The following is a 20,108-nucleotide window of genomic DNA, read 5'->3' on the forward strand; positions in this document are numbered from 1 at the left end:
AAAAATGGCGCCTCCCCTTCAAGTGGCACCCGGGGCATGTGCCCTTCCTGCCCCATCCTAGATACGCCCCTGGTCTCCCCTTCTCCTGGAAGTGTTCTGTGCAATGCTCAAATATTGTTTCTGAGGATCATGCAGCCCTCAGGCTCATACATAACACAGAACACTTCTGGGCAAAGAAGAGTTCAGCTAAAATTGTCTTCCTCTGACTGCTCAAGCAATGGTGTTTCAGAAACAGAAACACATCTGCTGCACATGCTTCTTCTGGGTACACACACACAGCATTAGTCAGGATGCTGGCTAGTATCTTTTCTACTGACTCAACATTGAGATGATTCCAGGTGGCAGTAATGGCTTCTGGATTCCTAGACCAAACCTACCGAATAGCTATGTTAGTGGACTACCAGCATGAACTTACAAGTTGTTATTGGTTGGCCACTGCACTGTATTCAGAGTAAGTTAGTCTAGGGATATGCGAGTGGGTTCAACTTTGAGATGGCTTGCCTTCAAACCACTCAACTCAACGAGGCTCAAGTCAAGCCAATCTGGACCTGCTTTGGCTCGAGCCAGCTCGAACCTACTGGTAAAGGGGAATCCAGTAAGGATTCCCCTTTACCAGTACAAGGGGCAACTAGGGGACTTAGCTAAAGTGAGTTCTAGTGGACGGGGAAGGGGTTTTTTACCTTAGAGGGGCCGCCACCAGCCTTGGGTGGGCAGGGGTGGTGGCAGGGACTCCCCCCACCCCTGCCGGAGCAGGCAGAGCCAGTTCGAGCCTGGTTCAGGCCCCGTACAGACCTCTGCATGTGTTTGCGGAGGCCAATAAAGTGGCTTCTGTGCATGCGTGGGACCAATTTTATTGACCTCCATGCATGCACAGAGTCCCAAAACAGGCCCCAAATGTGCTCAAACTGGCCCTGCCTACTCTGGTGGAAGTGGGAAGAGCACCTGCTTCCGCCACCATCCACCCCCAAGGCCAACATTGCAGCCGGTGGCACCTTTAAGGTAAAATAATTACTTCCCTCCCTCCGCAACTCACTTTAGCTAAGCCCCCTGGTGCCCCGTTCCCGTTTACTGGGGCGAAAGGATTCCTTACCAGATTCCCCTTTACTAGTAGTAGAGCTTAGAGCCTACCCAAACCAGGATCAGTTTGAGTTTTCACAAAACCAGACTGGAACCAGTTCAGCTCAAGTCCGGTTTTATTCAAGCTGAACCAGATTTTCTGGTTTTGTGCACATCCCTAGCTAAGTCCCATCAACCAGTATCCAGCACAGACTTCCAGCTACAGAAGCAGAGCTGGGGATCTGCAAGAATCCTCCAGCATCCCTCTATTGAAGGCTTTTTTGCACAGTGAACCAGGCATGGAAAGGGAGGGGGAGCAATTTTTGCATCTCTCCCCTCCTTCCAAACACCCTGTCCACTTGTATAAATATGTTTCTGAGGGCTGTGCAACCATCAGGAACATATTTATACAACGGCAAAGGGTTTTTGGAGAGAGGAGAGAGACACAAAAATCACTACCCCCTCTGAGCCTGGTCCTTGTGGAGTTTTGTTTTGTTTTTTTAATTAATCCATTCTTTGATCTAGGCCAGCTTTTGAATGGTGCTTTAGTGACTTTTATCCCAGTCCTGGAGTAGAGGCGGGCTAACAACCAGCCAGCTTCAAGAGCACTGAAAGCAGACTGCATTTGCCTCAACAAACCATTAATATTCCTGATTTTACTCCACGGCCTTGTCCTTGTATACCACACCTCTTCCCTCTGGATTCTACAATCCTGCACAAAGAAGCATTCAGCACAGGAGCACTGCCGTATCAGCCATTGAAATTAATGGAACTTAAGTCTGGATCCTGCTCACTATTAGGATTTATTTGGAATGGAACAGAAAAATAAGACAATCATTCTCATAATTCAGTTTGACTATCCCATCTAAAACAAAAAATGTCATAGTTCAGGAAGGATATCCTTTTAGGAAACAAATGAAATGATCAAGGAAACAAACAGTGTTTCTTAGCTCAGGAAAAAAATTGAGGGCATGGTAGAGGTTTTAGAGAAACATGATTGGTGTGAAGAGAGTAAATAAGAAACAATATTCTCAAAATAAAAAAGGTCCAAGGCCATCCACAGCAAATGTAAGACAAACACAAGGAATGACTTCTTCACACAGCAAATAATTAACCTATAGAACTCATTTTCACAGGACATTATTGCTTTAACAGATAATATAAGTTCACAGAGGATAGGTCAACTGAAGGCTACAATTCATAATGTCCAAATTGCGACATCCATGTTCAGAGATCACAACTTTCTGACTAATGGGGATTAATTACAGTGGAGAAACACTGCCATCAGGCTGTGCTTGTAAACCATCATGCTGCATATATATCTGGCTGGCCATTATCAGCAAACCAATTGCTGGGCTGGATCATTGGACTGCTGCTCTGTTCCAGTACAGGAAGTCTTACATCTTCATCCAGTTTCAGCCCAGTCATCCCAGAGACTGACACAAGGGTGAGGATGCCAGCCCTTTTATGTCTGAACTCAAGGAGGAGTGGACCAGGGTAGATGGATCCAGGTGAAAGCAGAGAGGTTGATTTGGCATCTTTGGGAGGAGAGTTGATGGCAAATGACCCTGAAATACAAGTGAATTGCATCTGCTCATTTTACTAACTACTGGTTAGTAAACAGACACACAGTACACACAGCACAGCATTAGGTGAGTGGTATACGGGTCAGAAGAACAAATCCGATGCAATTGCACAAAAGTGTTATTGCACAACTTTCTGAAAAATTGCACCAATGCAATTGCATGGCAGTGCAGCCATTGTTTCCAATGGCCACACAGTCATTTTGGCAGTTGCACAAGAGTGCTCTTGCCCAACTGCATCAATATCATTTTGTTTCCAACCCATACAGTGGTGCAAGCGGTGTGCAAGCCCACCTAGCACTGTGCTGTCTGTGGGCCCCTGTAAGTTTGTGCACAAGAAATAATAATATATTCTTTCCCTGCTTATCTCTGCTTCCACTTCCCTCCCCTTTTTCTGTTGTTTCCCCTGTGCCCTATTTTAGATGCTGTGCCCACTGTGACAAACAGGTGTCTTCTCATTACTTATAAAGTGCTATATACACATATAAACAACCCTAGGCACTACGAAAAGTCTGCAGATGTAATCACATATGTGGTTTTAGTCCAAGAAGGATGAAAATGGATCGTTCAAAGAAGCAGGCCATAAGAAAAACAGAAGTAGAAGACAGGGCATAGCAGAGAAAAGAACCATCCAGCGGGGGGGGGGGGGGGGGTTTGTTCAGCAACCGCAGGAAGTATAGTGACCTGAATGAAAATATGAATCAAATATAAAGGCAGGGGGAGTTGGAAGGAGAACAGATGGACATGCAGGAAATGAAGTGCAGGAGTCGACAGCACTATTAACTTTTTTCAAGAAGAACAAAATCTTTATTGCACTAAAGACAGTTAAATCAATATCTTCCTAATGTTATTTTCCACATAAGCAAATGGGTGTGCTTCCCCACAGGGATGTTGCATTATCATGAATGAGAAGGATGAGTTGCCTGCATAATGGCAAAAGGAGGGGGAGATGCTGTCTATGAGACAAAGGCTAACCAAATAGAAATTGCACGATATACTGGATGCAGAAAGTTCTGAAGCAAATAAGGGTACCAATAATTTAGCCCTCGATCCCATGACAACCATCTATAAGGCTTAAGAGAAGACAAGTCTCATCCTGCCCAGTCCTTCAGAGGACAAAAGATCAATCTTCCTTCCTTCTCGTGTCTAATGTGTCAAAGCTCTCAATAGGATTTATATTTGCTCTCATTTGGTATGTAGTTTAGGGCAGAAGTTCATGCAGTTGTGAGAGCCATAGTAGAGCTTACAAGTCCAAAAGTATGCATCAAAGATAATTTGTGATATCAGTTATTGTTATTTTTTCCTTCCTGTTTACTTAGGTTGCTGACCTTTAAAACCCTATAAAGTTGTACAGTTAGGGACCTGGGGCCCAAAGGACCACCTTTTCCTGTATGTTCCTCCCCATATGTTGTGGTCCACATCAGAGGCAGGTTTATTATCCAGATTTATTAAAAGTACAACCAGCATCTGCTAGAAACTGGGCCTTTTACAGGGGTGGTGAATGACTTCCGTGTTGAGTCAAGTCAAACTCCCTGTTTGTATGCCTTCAAGCATCTGACCAAAACATGGCTTTTAAAGAAATATTTGAATACTAGTAGGTAAGGCCCATCTTTTACCAGGCAAAATCATTTTCTACACTGCTATGGATGTTCAAGAAATGAAATCCAGGAGGCCCTCAAATATAGCTGGGGTTCACAGAAACTGAGATATTGGAGTGTTTGACCTAATCAAAAAAGTGGGATTAGGTTCCTTAGCTAAACAATCCACTCTTGTGGCAAGAGTGGATGGAGCAGCCTGCGTGTGGGGAGACTAGCTATTTAAACTTTAAACCTCCCTGTACATCAGCTGAGAAGCGTGGGGAAGTGTAATGTTTAAATAGCCACTCCCCCTGCTTCTCAGCTGATGTGAGGAGAAGTTTGAAGAAGTGGCACAACAGGCAAGAGTGGATGGAGCAGTCTGTGCCTCTTGTGCCACTTCCTTAAAACTTCCCAGTGCCGGCTGAGAAGTGGGGAGAGTGGCTATTTAAACCGGATACCAATTTAGTTGGGCGGCAACAGGGGGGGGGTTAGAAAATGGTAAATAACTGAAATTACCCCCCATAACTAAATTGGTATACAGGGAGGTGACCTTCCAATGGGTGAAACTGCTATTTAAGGGTCACTTGTATATGTCATAGAAACATATAACATATATGTTTTTATTATTTTTTTATTTATCAATCACACTTCTATACCATCCAAAACCTACATCTCTGGGCGGTTTACAACAAACAAACAAACAAAGCTAAAACATTAGTTAAAATAAATGACAACAAAAAACTTAAAACAGTAGTTAAAACAAAGTACATGACATAGTAAAAGTTATAACATTACAATATAAATTTTTAAAACAACATTTTAAACGATGCTAAAACTGTTAAAACAATATTTAACTAAAAGCCTGGGTGAATAGGTGTGTCTTTAAAGACTTTTTAAAAGTTGTCAGAGATGGGGAGGCTCTTATTTCATCAGGGAGCGCGTTCCAAAGCTCTGGGGCAGCAGCAGAGTTATTAGCAAGCTTGCAAAAAGAAAGTAAATAAATAGTTTAAGATTTGTAGGATTTCAACTGCAAAGTTTATTCATTTTATTGAATAATTAGAATGTTGGAGGATTTGAATCATAGTACATTTTAATCTGAGAAAAATCTTTGGCTTCTCTTAGGGATGATGTCATTGTGACGTAAGAGATGAAAGTTTTGGATGGTATAAAATATGTTAATTAATTAATTAAGATAAATTGTGACATTATTGATCTGATTATTGAGTGTTAAAAACCTGTTGAGAACAATACCAATTAAAATATGATGGTTATATTCAGAATTTCTTCTTTAAAATTAAAAAAAGAAAACACCCACCTTTCCCCCAGTACATGCCAATGTAAAAACTAGTGCATTCAGCTAATTTCAGTAGCAGGATTGTGTATGCAAAATTTGTTATCTGTAGGTCATCAGGAGGTATGACTTTATTTCTCACTATCACAAACCAACCAACCAACTCTTCAAAATATGAGATAGGTTCATTATTGCTGTTTCAATAACTTGCACAATGCCTATGGATGCTGCTTATTATTTTATTGATTCATGTGTTTTAAGCAGCATGAGAAATTGTTAGAAGAAGAAATTACATGAACAATATAACCGTAATATTACTGTTACAGAGAACCCTCGCTCAAAAGAACTGTGGCCAGTCTGTGGCCTGGAAGAACCAAGGCGAAGAACCAATTAAGACATCTACCAAACAAATGCACCAGTCTTAGCTCTCCATCCCATTCCCTCTGTCTCTTCCTTGCATTTCAATTTTTACCTCCCACCACAGCTACCACCTCTTGCCCATCTCTTCCTCGCTATATCCTACAAGGATGCCACATCTCTGGCAGTATTATATATCCAATAATTAATGTTTTAGTAAATTACTGGGTTGAAAAATCGTGAGGCTCTTTTTCCTTCACAAAAGACTCTCATTGAAAACATTTGTGACCTTCCATCTGAGAATTCAAAATAGTTATGCAAATGTTTAATAAATTCAAATTCCCCATGCGAAGTAGGTAAGCATCATCTCGGATTCATAAAAAGAGATTGCCATGAAGGAAGAAATGTGCTCAGTGTGGCAACTATCAGAAGGGAAGTCAAACTGGGATGTGAATCTGTTGGGGGCCTTAAACTCTAGACCTGGTAGTTTAAAAAATGGACCATCTAGCTCACTGTCATCTATTCAGCAGACTTACAGTGCAGTGTTAAAAAAAAAAAGGACAGAGCTTGATAGAGTTTTTCATTCTTTTCCAGGTTTTGTAAGGTTTAGGAACTCCCTCAGCAACAGGATGCATGTGCTGACAATCATCATAATCTTAAACCCCTGGCATGTGTGTTTTTTATAGATGTATCCTGTCCTTTGTAGCATGATTAGCAACTACATCCAACAGCAATGAGTTCCATAAATGTTATGCACTTTGGCCCCTTCACACGTAACAATAGCAGCATGGCAGATGTTTCCCTGTGGTGCAGCCTCATGTGGCTGGATGCTATTTGCAATTGACACAACATTGTGGCTAGAATCAATCACATGAGTCTTTCTCACCTGATCAGTTACTGTCTAGGAGGAAGAGTCTGTGAAAAAGACTCATGCAACTTACCGAACACCTGGGATTGCACCACAGGAAATGGGCTCCCATCTCACTATTGTACAACAATGCATGCAGGAGTATCAGACTCAGAGTTGGGCCGTGGGCAGCCACTACTGGATAACCCACAGTTTAAAGTTGGGACCGATGTAATCAAGCAGACTAACAAGGAACCAGGATCAGGGAACAGGTCAAGAGTTCAAGTCAATGCCAGGGGCTGAAGTCAAGCAGACAAACCAGGATCAGAAAGCAAACTGAGAATTGAAGCTAAAGCTGAGCAGACAATCAGGGATCACAGAGACAATCAAGGATCACAGAGAACTACACACAACTTTTGATACTGAGGCAAGGCCTTAGTCAAACAAGAAGTTTTTATATCCTTCCTGTTCATGTTCCAATAGCTAGCCTGGCGAGGTGGGGGCTATCCAGAGCCTGAGAGCTCTAGATTCAGGTAAGCCTGTTGCAGTTCAGCCACCTGCCATATGAGGCAGCTATATAAAGAATCTATGGCTCTCAGCCTCAGGACAGGCAGTTCATGACAAGGGGAAAAGTGGGGGAAAGTGGCTTACTATAAACTGCCAGTGAATTAACTTCATCCTATAAGCCTCTATTTCTAAACTGATATGAAACAGTAAAACCCCATTTTCTTCCTTCTCCTATAGTCCCAAACTGCACATAATCTTGTACAAAGCTATGTTGTGGTTTTTGCTCCAGAGTGTAAGGAGATCCAGAGTCTGGATCTCCCATCCAAAGAGCTTTAAGGAGGACTCATGAACACCTAATTTCTACCACTGAGTGTTGTATTTCAACTGGGCTGGAAGCTTCTTCCATCCAATCCAGTGCAGATTCCTGCCATCCTGTGTATTCCATCCCTTGTGTTAATTGTCAGCCCTGAAGATTCTTGGGGAAACCTTTTGGTTCTGGTCCAGTTTCTTAGAGCTCTCTATACTTTACCCAAATGGCTCTGCCCCTACCCTTTTATCTCCTCCTCCTCCTCCTCCTGTCTAGGTCTTGCGAACCATGTGTTTATTTCAATTTTGAATCCCTGCACATATACCCAGCTGTGTGGAATCTTTTTTCATATAATTGATTCTACAGTTTGGAATTTCTTTATCTCATTTTTTCTAAAAGCTGCACATATATTGCTGCCATTTCCTGGATCTTTGCAAGTTCTCAGTATTGTTTCTGACACATTCTGTAATACTTGGATCTTTCGGGTTATACAGAATTTGAGTTGTCAGGTGTCCCCAGAGGTGTCTCCCATTTAAGAACATAACATAGAACATAAGAACAGCCCTGCTGGGTCAGGCACAAGGCCCATCTAGTCCAGCATCCTGTTTCACACAGTGGCCCACCAGATGCCTCTGGAGAGCCCACAGGCAAGAGGTATGTGCATGTCCTCTCTCCTGCTGTTGCTCCCCTGCAACTGCTATTGAGAGGCATTGTGTCTCTGAGGCTGGAGGTGGCCTATAGCCACCTGACTAACAGCCACTGATATACTTGTTCTCCATGAATTTATCCTTTTAGAGCCATCCAAGCTGGTGGCCTTCACCACATCCCATGACAAAGAATTCCATAGATTAATTATGCGCTGTTTTAAAAAGTACTCCCGCTTGTTGGTCCTAAATTTCCCCACCTTCAGTTTCATGGGGTGACCCCTGATTCTAGTGTTGTGAGAGAAGGAGAAAATTTTCTCTTTGTCCACTCTCTCCACTCCATGAATAATTTTATATACCTCAATCATGTCTCCCCTTAGTTGCCTCTTTTCCAACATAAAGAGCCACAGCTTTTCCAACATAAAGAGCCACAGCCTAGCCTCATAAGGAAGGTGCTCCAGGCCCCTGATCATTTTGGTTGCCCTCTGCTGCACCTTTAGTTAGTTAGTTAATATATTTTTATACTGCCCAAAACATGTGTCTCTGGGTGGTTTACAATTACCTTTAGTGCTACAGCAACTGTTAAGTATTCCTGCTTTGATGCTCTGACAAATGTGGTTCAATCTGCTTTCTCCATCTGCTGATGTAGCTTGATGATTATGGAAAGTCATACTACAGTTATGACTTTAGGCCCAATTCATGCATTGCCCTTTGTGGCATCATAGCTCTGCAAAATGCCTCTTGTCTGTTGGGATTCACATTCCACCAATAAGATATGCACTCACTGCATCAAATGAATTATCCAGGATGCATGTCTAACTTTGCCCAGTTAGGCCCCTGCTAACTGGGCAAAGAGGCACCTTTTACCGTGGTGATTCTCTTTATTTAGCAGGGTGAGGGTAACTGGGCCTATCCACCCCCAGCACAGTACTTTCAGTGACTGTTGCTGATGTCTATCTTATGTTTCTTTTTAGAATGTGAGCCCTTTGGGGACAGGGAGCCATCTTATTTGTTTGTTACTTCTCTGTGTAAACCGCCCAGAGCCATTTTTGGAAGGGTGGTATAGAAATCGAATTATTATTTCTTGTTTACACAGTCAGACAGGTGTTATTGACTGGTTTGTTTTTTCCAGACATCGAGTCCTTCCCAAGGACCTGGGATGGCTGAATTTTATAATCAATACTGTTGGTTATTATAGATATCGTCACAAAATATAGGCTGTTCCCAGTAAAGTTGCTTTTTGTAATTGGCTGACGGTGATTTCTGTGGCCCCTATGGTGTTGAGGTGCTCTTCAAGTTGTTTTGGAATTGCACCTAGGGTGCCAATTACCACTGGGATTATTTAGGGTGCCAATTACCACTGGGATTATTTTGGTCTATTATGTATGTATGTATGTATGTATGTATGTATGTATGTCAGTGCTTGAATTACATGGAGACAGAGGCGGCCGGACCACCTTCATTTACTATGATAGCCGCAGCTACTAGGAAGCTGCAGGGGGTATAATTTATTTGAAACTGGAGAAGTCAATGGTAGGCTTGTAAATGTTCTTAAGAGCCCTATACTTTCCCTTCCTATAATTCAAGCATTGGGTTACTTTCCACATTGGCCCTATGCATTCATCTGAACTATTGGTATGGTTGGGAAGTAACCATTCAGCCTGTGTACAAGACACACACCATGTGAATGTTGCAACTTGTACACAGTGAGCACTACAGTTTTGAGCCTGGCTACATGGCGTGCTTCTTGTCATGGTAGCCATGCTGCAGTGACAAAGCATGAATAAAATATCAGTCTTAAAGACATGTATTTATTTAAGGACTGTTTCTTAAATTTAAAGGTTGTCTCTTTTTCCAGAACCTTATAACAGAATGTTGTAGCTCCACACAACTCTAAAAAGCAGGCCTCACCGCTCCACCCTGCACCTCAGTTTTGAACTGCTGATCTGGCAACCCAACATACACATGGCCAATAATCATCATCACTAGGAGCTGTGAGGATATCTGAAAACTAGACCTCTGCAGGAGTCAGGCAGAGATGATCTGATATGCAACAGTCTTGTTCAGAAACAAAACAAAACACCAGAGTATGTAGACCCATTCTAAGTAGGATATCAAAAACTTTCAGCTTGCACATGCTATCCCACAGCAGCATGAAGGAGCCTGCAGGTGGTAAACTCACAGATCATGGGAGAAAAAGAAACCTTTGATATTGTATGCTTCTATGGTGTGGGGGAAAACAAAGCCCAGTATTTGTGCATAAAGATCACACCATGGGGCAGGAAGAATACCCACGTTCCAAACATCCTCACACTGTGAGACACTGGGACTCTGTGAGACCCTGCAGCTTATATACAAGCCCACTGCAGGTTTGAGGAAGCCAGTTATTTAAATACATCCTTGAGAAAGGGACAAGTCAAGCTTTTGGCTCATCTACACCCTCACAACTGATAAGGCTGATGGCCCAGGTCAGAGAGGTAGTAGTAGTAGTAGTAGTAGTCATAATAATAATAATAATAATAATAATATAATAATAAACCAGTCAATAGAACTTGTTTGACTGTGCAAACAACAACAATAACAACAACAACAATAAAAAACTTTATTTTTAGGTCCCCCCTTAAAAAATTGTCCTCTGGGCGGCTTACAACACAACATTAAAACATGAGCTAAAAGCAAACAATAAATCATAACAGACCAAAAAAGGCGGGAGGATACAAAATACAATTAAATAACAATTTAAAACATTTTTTAAAAAAAATCAGTTACAATCACATCAAAACATTTAAATTCTAAAAGGCCTGAATGAACAAAAAGGTCTTTACTTGGCATCTAAAAGAACAAAGTGATGAAGCCAGGTGAACTTCACTGGGGAGGCTATTCCATAAATGGGGTACAACCACTGAAAAGGCCCTCTCCCTAGTATCCACCTGCCTCACCTCATTTGGCAGGGGCACCTAGAGGAGGGCCTCCAAAGAAGGCTTGCGACAAATGGGTTTCGCTGAGCATGTGCCCACCAGATTCCTGTCCCCTACAGTAAGGGGTATGGAGAATACCCTCTTATTCACTAATCACAGGGAAAAGAGGTCTTTGCGATAACACAGACTAGAGTGAAAACAAGATGAACAGGGCACAAGACAGCTCCTGTCAAGGAGTTGAGTACAGAACTCAGAATCTGTGGACTCGTTTTGGGGACAATCATGTCATCACATCCTTTTACAGCATCAGGTTATACTCATCCTCTCTGTGTGGTGTTGATCCAAGTTTCCACTGTGAAGAAGTACTGGGAAGATCTTTCAAATTTTGAAAATCTTCCCAACATGGGACAAAAAAGCATGCATCTCCATTTAAAAGATTGCTTTCCCTTCAACGCACAACTAGTCTAGGAAATACTGTTTATTTCTAATAGCAATGCTTTCCAGGTGTTTCTTGAGATGACCTCAACCTGTTGAGGCATATTTTTTGCCTTATGCAATGTACTTACCGTATTGCAGTTATGGACAGTGATGAAAACACTGTATTGGTAGGGAAAGGATGATATATACCACTAACTACAATAGGTGCCTTTTCCTTTATGGAATAATTGCTTTCAATTAAGCCTCATGGCAAGCTCATAGATGCTGTGGGGGATGGGTTATATTAAGTGATTTATGAACAATCAATTTCTATAATAACCAAGAAGTTCAGATGATTAGAGGGGAAAGGAAGTGAGGGTGGAGATCTTCATGCAGTATCCGATTTAAAAGTAATCTCCAGAGATATCCATGAGAATCTCAAAAACCTCAGCCACAAAAAACGCTCACGTGCTTAAATTAAAAGTTTTGAAAAGCCACATGATATGTCATTCTTAAACACAAACTTCAGTAAGTGATTTTGTGGTTGGTGCCATCTGATGCAGTCCTGCCAGTTTTATTGTGGTGGTGTTTTTATACCAGACAAAAATCAGCCTCAGATGCTTTTTCTTTCTAGAAGGATAATCACTTCACCCCACCCCCTTCACTCTCTCCACTGACCCAGCATTTAAAGGCACAGACACACCTTGCCAGTTTGCAGTTTCTGCATTATGCAGCACAATTAAGGTATTTTGAAATGAAGACCCAAATTCCCTGAAGCAATCAAATCTCCTTGCTTTGCTTACTCCTCTCTTTCTTTCCAATATTTGCCTCTCCACCTTCCTGCTTTCCTGGTATTAAGGCACTGCCCTATCTGGCTGTAATTGCTGAAACGGTCCCCTAACACTTGCTCCCTCTCTTAAGCAGCATCTTCCTAGACACAACAGCCCAGGCTGCTCCAGTGGAAGAGGGAAGAAATGCAGGCTCTCCCTTCCTCCACCTCCTTCTTGTACCCCCTCCCCTTCCTTTGATTTCATGGGTGTGGCAGGGTTCAAACCTTGCTTTCTCTCAAGCGGAAGCAGCGAATAAAAGAAGCATGCCCTTACAAATGGGACAATCTGGTTAGCATTGAATCAGTACCCACTCATCCCATTACTGACCACTTACCCACGCGGTATTGGTCTGTTCCAACATACAGTACAATACAGAAGATGTATAGCATTTCCCTCATGCAAGATATTCACAGCCTATTTCCAAGCATTACAGCAGATAAACTTTAAGATGTTAATGTTTATCCTGTTCCCAGATCCAGGCTCTCAGTTTGCATCTTCAATACCTCTCACAATTTTAAGGAGGTGTTTTAAAGATGTAATATCACAGCTATGGGGATGTTAAAAATCTGGGTCACACCTCTGCAAGGCCAGTGAGGTATAGTGTTTCATTCTATGCATTCTGATTACAGGCACAAACTGCAAACACAGGTTCTGGAGGTGAGGGAGACTGCAAGATTAAACCCATCTCTGTTATTAACGTTAATTATCATCTTCTGTATATATCTGTCTAGTACTTGTCATACGGATAGGGACACACCAATATACATGATCAACAGAGATGTGCACACATACACATGTACATAACACTGCAACCCTACACATGTCTACTCAAAAGTAAATTCCACTGTGTTCAGTGGCTATTTCTCCAGGTAAGTATGCATAGGATTTCAACCTAAGTTCCTGCCACTCCCACTCAAAAATTTCTACTATTTGTCCTTTTGCAGGGAAAAAAATATGCAGGAGGGGATTCCCTACATTGTAAGGAAACTTGCCTGTTTTTCAGAAACAACAGATTATGGCCATTTCATAACACTTCTGTTATTTTGCTCTTCTGTTCTGCATGGTTGTGGAAATAGACAGAAAGGACAGGATGGGGTTGTGAAAGGGATTCTTTCTGTTCCTAGTTTAAGGTTTTGGGAATAGCTTCCAAACTTTGTATTTGTCAATGTGTTTTGTGAACAGTGTGTTTTGTGAACTCTGTGTGTGGGGGGGGGGGTGTGAGAGAGAGAGAGAGAGAGAGACAGACAGACAGACTGTAATGTGATAATGCATGTGGGTGTAGGTGTGGGTGTGTCTGAATAGAGGTTTGCACATGTGTGCGGTAATGTCTATGTGTATATGGATGCATGGGTATGAATGAGTGGATATGTGCATGGGTGTGTCTCTTTGTGTCTGCGAAACTATGTGCATTGAAGTGTGTGTGTGTGTGTGTAAGTGTAATTGCCGGATGTATGCTTGAATCTGAGGACATGTACCTATCTACAGGGGTGTGCAAAGGGGTGTGGTTACTGGGACTATGCCTGTGCCTGTGATCTATCAGCTTATCGACAAAGATTTGTAAATATACATATGGAAATTGGGGGGGAAATTTAATACGCTTGTAAGGAGTGATGTGAGCTGAGTTGTAGCCATGTGTTCTGCAGTTCAGCCTTGCAAAGATGATGAAAATGGGTTTCACAATCTATTACTTCCAACTCCCGCAGAGGCTACTACCTTATGTGAAAATTTGCTAAGCCTCTCCACTCACTGCTTTTTATTTTTGCCTTTCCCCATGCCTTCTTCCTGCTCCCCTCCCCCTCCTTTTCCTTGCCCATATGGCTACTGAATGTGGTCTATTGACTGACTGCAACATGTTCTGTGTCCACTTCACTTCAGGTTTTCATGAATGTATCACCAAGTGGTGAGTGTCTGAAATGTGCATGCTATTGCAAGTGGGGTTTCCCATTCACCAACCCCGCCCTAATGCTCTACACCAGCATCCCAACATACATGTTGGCTCAGAAATGTATTCTACATCTTAATTTTCAGACACTACATTCTAGTGTATGCCTAAACCACCATAGCTTCAAGCAAGATTGCTTTTTTCCTTCCTTCCTTCCTTTCTTTCAGAATACTGCATCATAGTATGCTGAGTTAGGTATACTGGAAGCAGCAGCCAGATGCAACACCAACATTCTATCGAGATTACTCTTAGACCAGGTTTTCATTCTATAGATATATTTTAAGACAGCCTTTTGCAGACATCAGAGATCAAAACTCTGTCCCAGTTTGAACACCAGTTCAAATGAAATAAAGTGAATCCACCTAGATCTTCATAAAGAAGCAGGATTTACACTGTGGAGCAGTTTGACATAAAAGGTGTGTCAGAAAGAGGAGAGGAAGCTATCTGAGGATGGTCCCCCCCCTCCTTTTTTATTTTAGTCATCTTTTTTTTAAAAAAAATGATGAAAATGAGATGCCTTCTCCTCCTCCCCCCCCCATCCCCACTCCCTCAAAAAACCAAACCATATGGGACCAATAAGAGATTAACTGGTTTCCACCAACTTCATACTATTCCATCCCATCGGAGCTCAGAGCTAACAGAGGCGTGGTCCTCTGTCTCTCTCCACCAGCTGGTGAACAGTTGTCCAAGTGCTCCTCGTACGGAAGGGACTGCAGAAGAGGGAACCCCAAACCACTTCCCTTCTCTCCCCTAGCAGCTAATTACATCCCACTTAATAAATTGCCCCTGTCACCCTTAAAAGAAAAAAAAATGTATTCTCGTTCATGCTGCTCTAAAGAGAAGAAATCACCACCCTTCTCTCTAGCTCTCTGGAAGAGCATGCACTTTAGTCTCTATCATAGCAAACCACAGAAGGCACCCTTATCTCTTTCAGGGTGCACTTGGTATCTTTGGGAGGGGGGTTGTAAAAGGAATCGCTCCCCCTCTTTTCAAGGCAGAATCACATTTGAGTGTGTCTCTCCCTCCTCCCATCTCTATCCACACCCTCCAAATCCAGACAGCCCTATGCAATGCATCTTCCCATCGGTTTTCCTTCCCCCCCTAAAGGTGTTTGCCTCAGGGGGAGGGGGGTCTCCCCTTGTGTCTCCCCAATTCAAATCATTAGCCAGCTTCCCACCACCACCACCACCACCACCAGGCTCCAGCGGCAAACCAAAAAAGAAAACACACACCCCTGCATTCATGGAAGGGGTGTGATCTGAGCCTTCAGTGGAAAGATTTTAAAAGAATTGCAGAGGAGACCGCAGCTTAGGAGCAGTTAAAAATCTTCTCCTGTCTCCTGCACAGATATTTATGCGCACACACAGAGTCAAAGCTAACAGTCTAGGAACGTTCTCAGCAGAAAGAAGTATAAAATCTTCAGCTCTACCTGTTTTGTTCTTCTCATACAGCACAGCATGATTGTATTGTCCCCTTTCTTCCTTGTTGTTCCTTCCTTTCCTTCTCCTCTCTCCTTTTTCCTCCTCTCTCTCTCTTATCTCTCCCCCCACCCTCTCCACTCCCTCCCTCCCTCTTTCACTCACACACACACACACCACACACACACACACCATACACCAGGGCAGTTAGTGGCAACTGTGAGGTCCCCAGCTATTGCTCATCACACATGCTCCCTCCCTCCCTCTCCCTCTCTCTCTCTCTCTCTTTCCCAGAATTGTTCACTGGCAGCTCTCAGTGACTAGTCACTTCCCCACCCCCCTACCACCACTATCAAGGCAACCACCCCCTCTCAGTCCTCTGCCAACCTCATGAATATTTAAACGCATCCAATCTGGACCCAATTACCCTGCGACTTTCCCACTGTACAGAAATGGTTAGCAAAAGGGAACATTGCAGATTGTTCAAGGGGGTGTGGCAAGGTATGGTTGTCAGAAGGCAGCTGTATTTCTTAGTGACTCCTTTTTTAAAAAAGCATCTCTTCACATTAGAGTAGCCTCTCTCTCTCTCTCTCTCTCTCTCCTGGAGCACACATGGCTACATCAGCAGAGATTTGTGTTAAGAAAACCAGTAAGTTTGTTTCAGATGCATTCAGTATGTTACAAGCACATGTGATATGGCATGATTTAGACTGAAACGCATAGTCTAAAGGTAGGCAAAAAAAACCCCACCGGTTCCTCTCCCCAATGTCTATATATGCAAAAGTACATGCACATTCCACAAACACACATATAACATCCTCCTAGTAGAAAACTGTGAAGTTTAATGAACAGTGATATCACACTCATGTTTAAAATGGTTACCTGGTTTTAAAAAAATAATAATAATTATTATTATTATTTATATGATTTTACTAGATATCAGAAAATATTTTTGTAGCACCTAATTCATCAGTGTTTGGTGGCTTTTTGTAGGAGAAACATGTAGTTATGTATCACATATATTTTCCATAGGGGAAATGTGTGTCACACACACACATTCATGGAAATATTAATGTATGCATCATGCATACATTACCCTTAAGATTTACAGAAAAATAATCACAGTACACAATTACACATGCCTTCTGAGAATTTGAACAGAATGACTAACTCTGGAAATTCATGGATCTAGGCCAGGAAATTCATGGAACTGAGCCATTTTAGACTTCAAATAAAATCAGTCCTTTCACGCCCACCCCAGTGAACCTATTTCTTAAACTTTCCTAGCTATCAGTATTTGTCACTGAGATCTTCTCACTTATCAGTGTGTTTGTCAAGTGCAGTGGCCCAGCTCCAAAGTGGACACTAGTAAGTCAACAAATCTAGCTAGAATCCAAAGTAGAGTTGGATGCACTTACAGTGAGTGAAATCAGTGACAATGTCAGGCCCAATGGTGTGGCTTCTTCATCAACTGCATTCATCAGAGGGCACATCTATACTACATAGTTAAGCTGGGTTAACAGTCATCAGGGTTGGAGCTATAATTGAGCCCAGCTCCTGGGAAATGCCTGGCTCACCCCTCTCCCCTCCCCCCACAACTCTGACCAGCCTCATTCCCAGCTGGCTTTGTTGTTGGCTGGTGTTTTCTTGGTTCTCTCCCCAAGCGAGGGAGAGAATGAAGAAAATAACCAGTCAACAATGTAGGCAACTGGGAAATGAGCTCCAGAGGGCCATGCAGGCCCTTCCAGGGTGCTGGTCATGCTGCTCTGGGCTCCTTGGAGGAAGAGTGGAATATAAATGATGATGATGATGATGATGATGATGATGATGATGATGATGATGCAGGGGAGGTGGCTGGCACATGTGAGGGGCCAACAGAGAGAGGGATGAACACAAGTGCACTCTCCCCTAGCTGCATGCCTGACAGTTATTCTGTCTCCTGGTAATTAGTCATGGTAATTAACAATCATAAAACCAGTGATTAGCTACACATAACAACATTGCATCCAGTTGCTATGAACCAGATATGAGCAAGAAAGCACTCCTGGTGCTACTAGCCTGGTCCAAGCATGTTGTGCAAAGCAGCCAAGATCACTTCCCTCTATTGAAGATCCAGCAAAATATAGCATTGACCTTTTGCACCGATAACCCTAATGACCACTAGGGGCATCAGGAGTAGAGATAGTCAGTTAGGGTCTCCTTCTCTTTCCTGTTTATCTCTGCCTCTATGACCCAACAGTGAATAGAATGTACTCAGGAGCTTTCAGGAAGTGACTTTCCTCTCCTCCTCCTCCTCCTCTTCCTCTTCTTCTTCCCAGAATGCTTCTATTGGTCTCTCTCTGACCACCTTGTAGCTAGCAGCTAAGTATAGGTCTTTCCCATCATCATGTACTTCTAAATAAAGCAGATTAGTTTAAATGAATCTCCATGCTTATCATTTACAAATGTTGCCCCTGAGACCCTGATAACATCTGCCATAATGGGAGTGAGTTAGCTCCTGCAATACTCTGCTATGTATATTGAAGTAAGCCTTCCCATAAACCCATATGGGTTTGGGTACCCCAGGCTCAAATTTCAAATATTACTTACTACTTATCACAAACACCCTCCAACACCCAACTTAAAATCTTGCTTGTGAATATTGAGTGGCAAGGGAAGGTCCACCTGGCATGGGCAGGTTCACACAACATGCTAGGACTGGAAATTGTGGCTTGAGCCAGGAGCACATGCTTGCTGGAAAATGGCAGCTTGTGGACTTGCTGTGTATCATGTGAAGTTGCCCAATGTATGCACTGTAGTTGCACACCAAAAATCAAATTCAGCATTCATAATTGAACAAATAACAAGTTTTGCTGGTTTCACCTTTAATTCTAAATGACTGGCCATTTACACTGGAAATTAAGCCCTTCTCTTCTCCTAGTGGTAGAATTGCATCTGTCACATAAGAACATAAGAACAGCCCTGCTGGCCCAAGGCCCATCTAGTCCAGCATCCTGTTTCACACAGTGGCCCACCAGATGCCCCTGGGAAGCCCACAGGGCATGCCCTCTCTCCTATTGCTACTCCTCTGAAACTGGTATTTAGAGGCATCTTGCCTCTGAGGCTGGAGGTGGCCTATAGCCCTCAGACTAGTAGCCGTTGATAGACCTGTCCTCCATGATTTTATCAAACCCTTCTTAATGCCGTACAGGTTGGTGACTGTCACCACATCTTGTGGCAGAGAATCCTAGAGGTTAATTATGCATTGTGTGAAAAAGTACTTCCTTTTGTCAGTCCTAAATTTCTAGGCAATCAGTTTGATGGGATGACCCCTAGTTCTAGTGTTATATGAGAGGGAGAAAAATTTCTCTCTCTCTACTTTCTCCACACCATGCATGATTGTAAGACCTCCATCATATCTCCCCTCAGTCATTTTTTTTCTAAACTAAAAAGCCCCAGATTCTCTAGCATTGCCTCATAAGGAAGGTTCTCTAGGCCACTGATCCTCTTGGTTGCCCTCTTCTGCACCTTTTCCAGTTCTACAATGTCTTTCTTGAGGTATGGTGTCCAGAACTGCACACAGTATTCCAAATGTGGCCACATCATAGTTGTGTATGAGGACATTTTAACATTACTAGTTTTATTTTCAACTCCCTTCCTAATTATTCCAAGCATGGAATTGGCCTTTCACAGCTGCTGCACATTGAGTTGACACTTTCAATAAGTTTTCCACCATGACCCCAAGATATCTCTCCTGGCAGCTCAGATCCCATCAGCGTATATATGAAGTTGGGGTTCATTGTCCCATTATGCATCACTTTACACTTGCCAATATTGAACTGCATTTGCCAGTTTGTCTCCCACTCACCCAGTATGGAGTGATCCTTTTGGAGCTCCTCACAATCATTTTTGGACTTCTCTTGCCAGAAGAGTTTGGTGTCATCTGCAAATTTGACCACCTCGCTGCTTATTCCAACTTCTAGATTATTTATGAATGAATTGTAAAGCACCAGTCCCAGTACTGATCCCTGGAGGACCCCACTTCTTACTTCCCTCCATTGTGAAAACTCTCCATTTATTCCCTCCATTGTGAAAACTCACCCTCTGTTGCCTATCCTTCAACTAGTCACCAATCCACACTTGTCCCCGTCAGGGGCATAGCAAGGTTGGAGTGGGCCCAGAGACAAGATTTTAAAATGGGCCCCCCCCCCCCCAAAGTCCAGGGCCTCCGCACACCCCAGGCCCCCAAGGATTTAAGTCTGATATTTCAAAATAAGTATGCTGCCTGCAAATACATTTCACTGAATACACACACACACGTCACAATATATAGTGATATACATTGAGTACTATACATTTGTATTACTTTTAATGCCTAGAACACACTAGAAAGATGAATTATTAAAATGGGCCCCTCGCTGCAGATTAGCAAAGG

General features: G+C 42.7%; 1 protein-coding gene across 1 annotated transcript in view; it reads right to left on the reverse strand.

Annotated features, from left to right (window-relative positions):
- Positions 1 to 15,979, reverse strand: part of GAP43 (growth associated protein 43) — a 116,942-nt gene extending 100,963 nt beyond the window's left edge. Inside the window, exon 1 of the mRNA XM_053311907.1 lies at positions 15,706 to 15,979. Within this exon, the coding sequence (XP_053167882.1) occupies positions 15,706 to 15,735 (30 nt within the window). The 5' untranslated portion in view covers positions 15,736 to 15,979. The remainder of the gene's footprint in view (positions 1 to 15,705) is intronic.
- Positions 15,980 to 20,108: the final 4,129 nt, after the last annotated feature.

Source organism: Hemicordylus capensis, chromosome 3, assembly GCF_027244095.1.
Source record: "Hemicordylus capensis ecotype Gifberg chromosome 3, rHemCap1.1.pri, whole genome shotgun sequence".
In the NCBI taxonomy this organism is placed as follows: Eukaryota; Metazoa; Chordata; class Lepidosauria; order Squamata; family Cordylidae; genus Hemicordylus; species Hemicordylus capensis.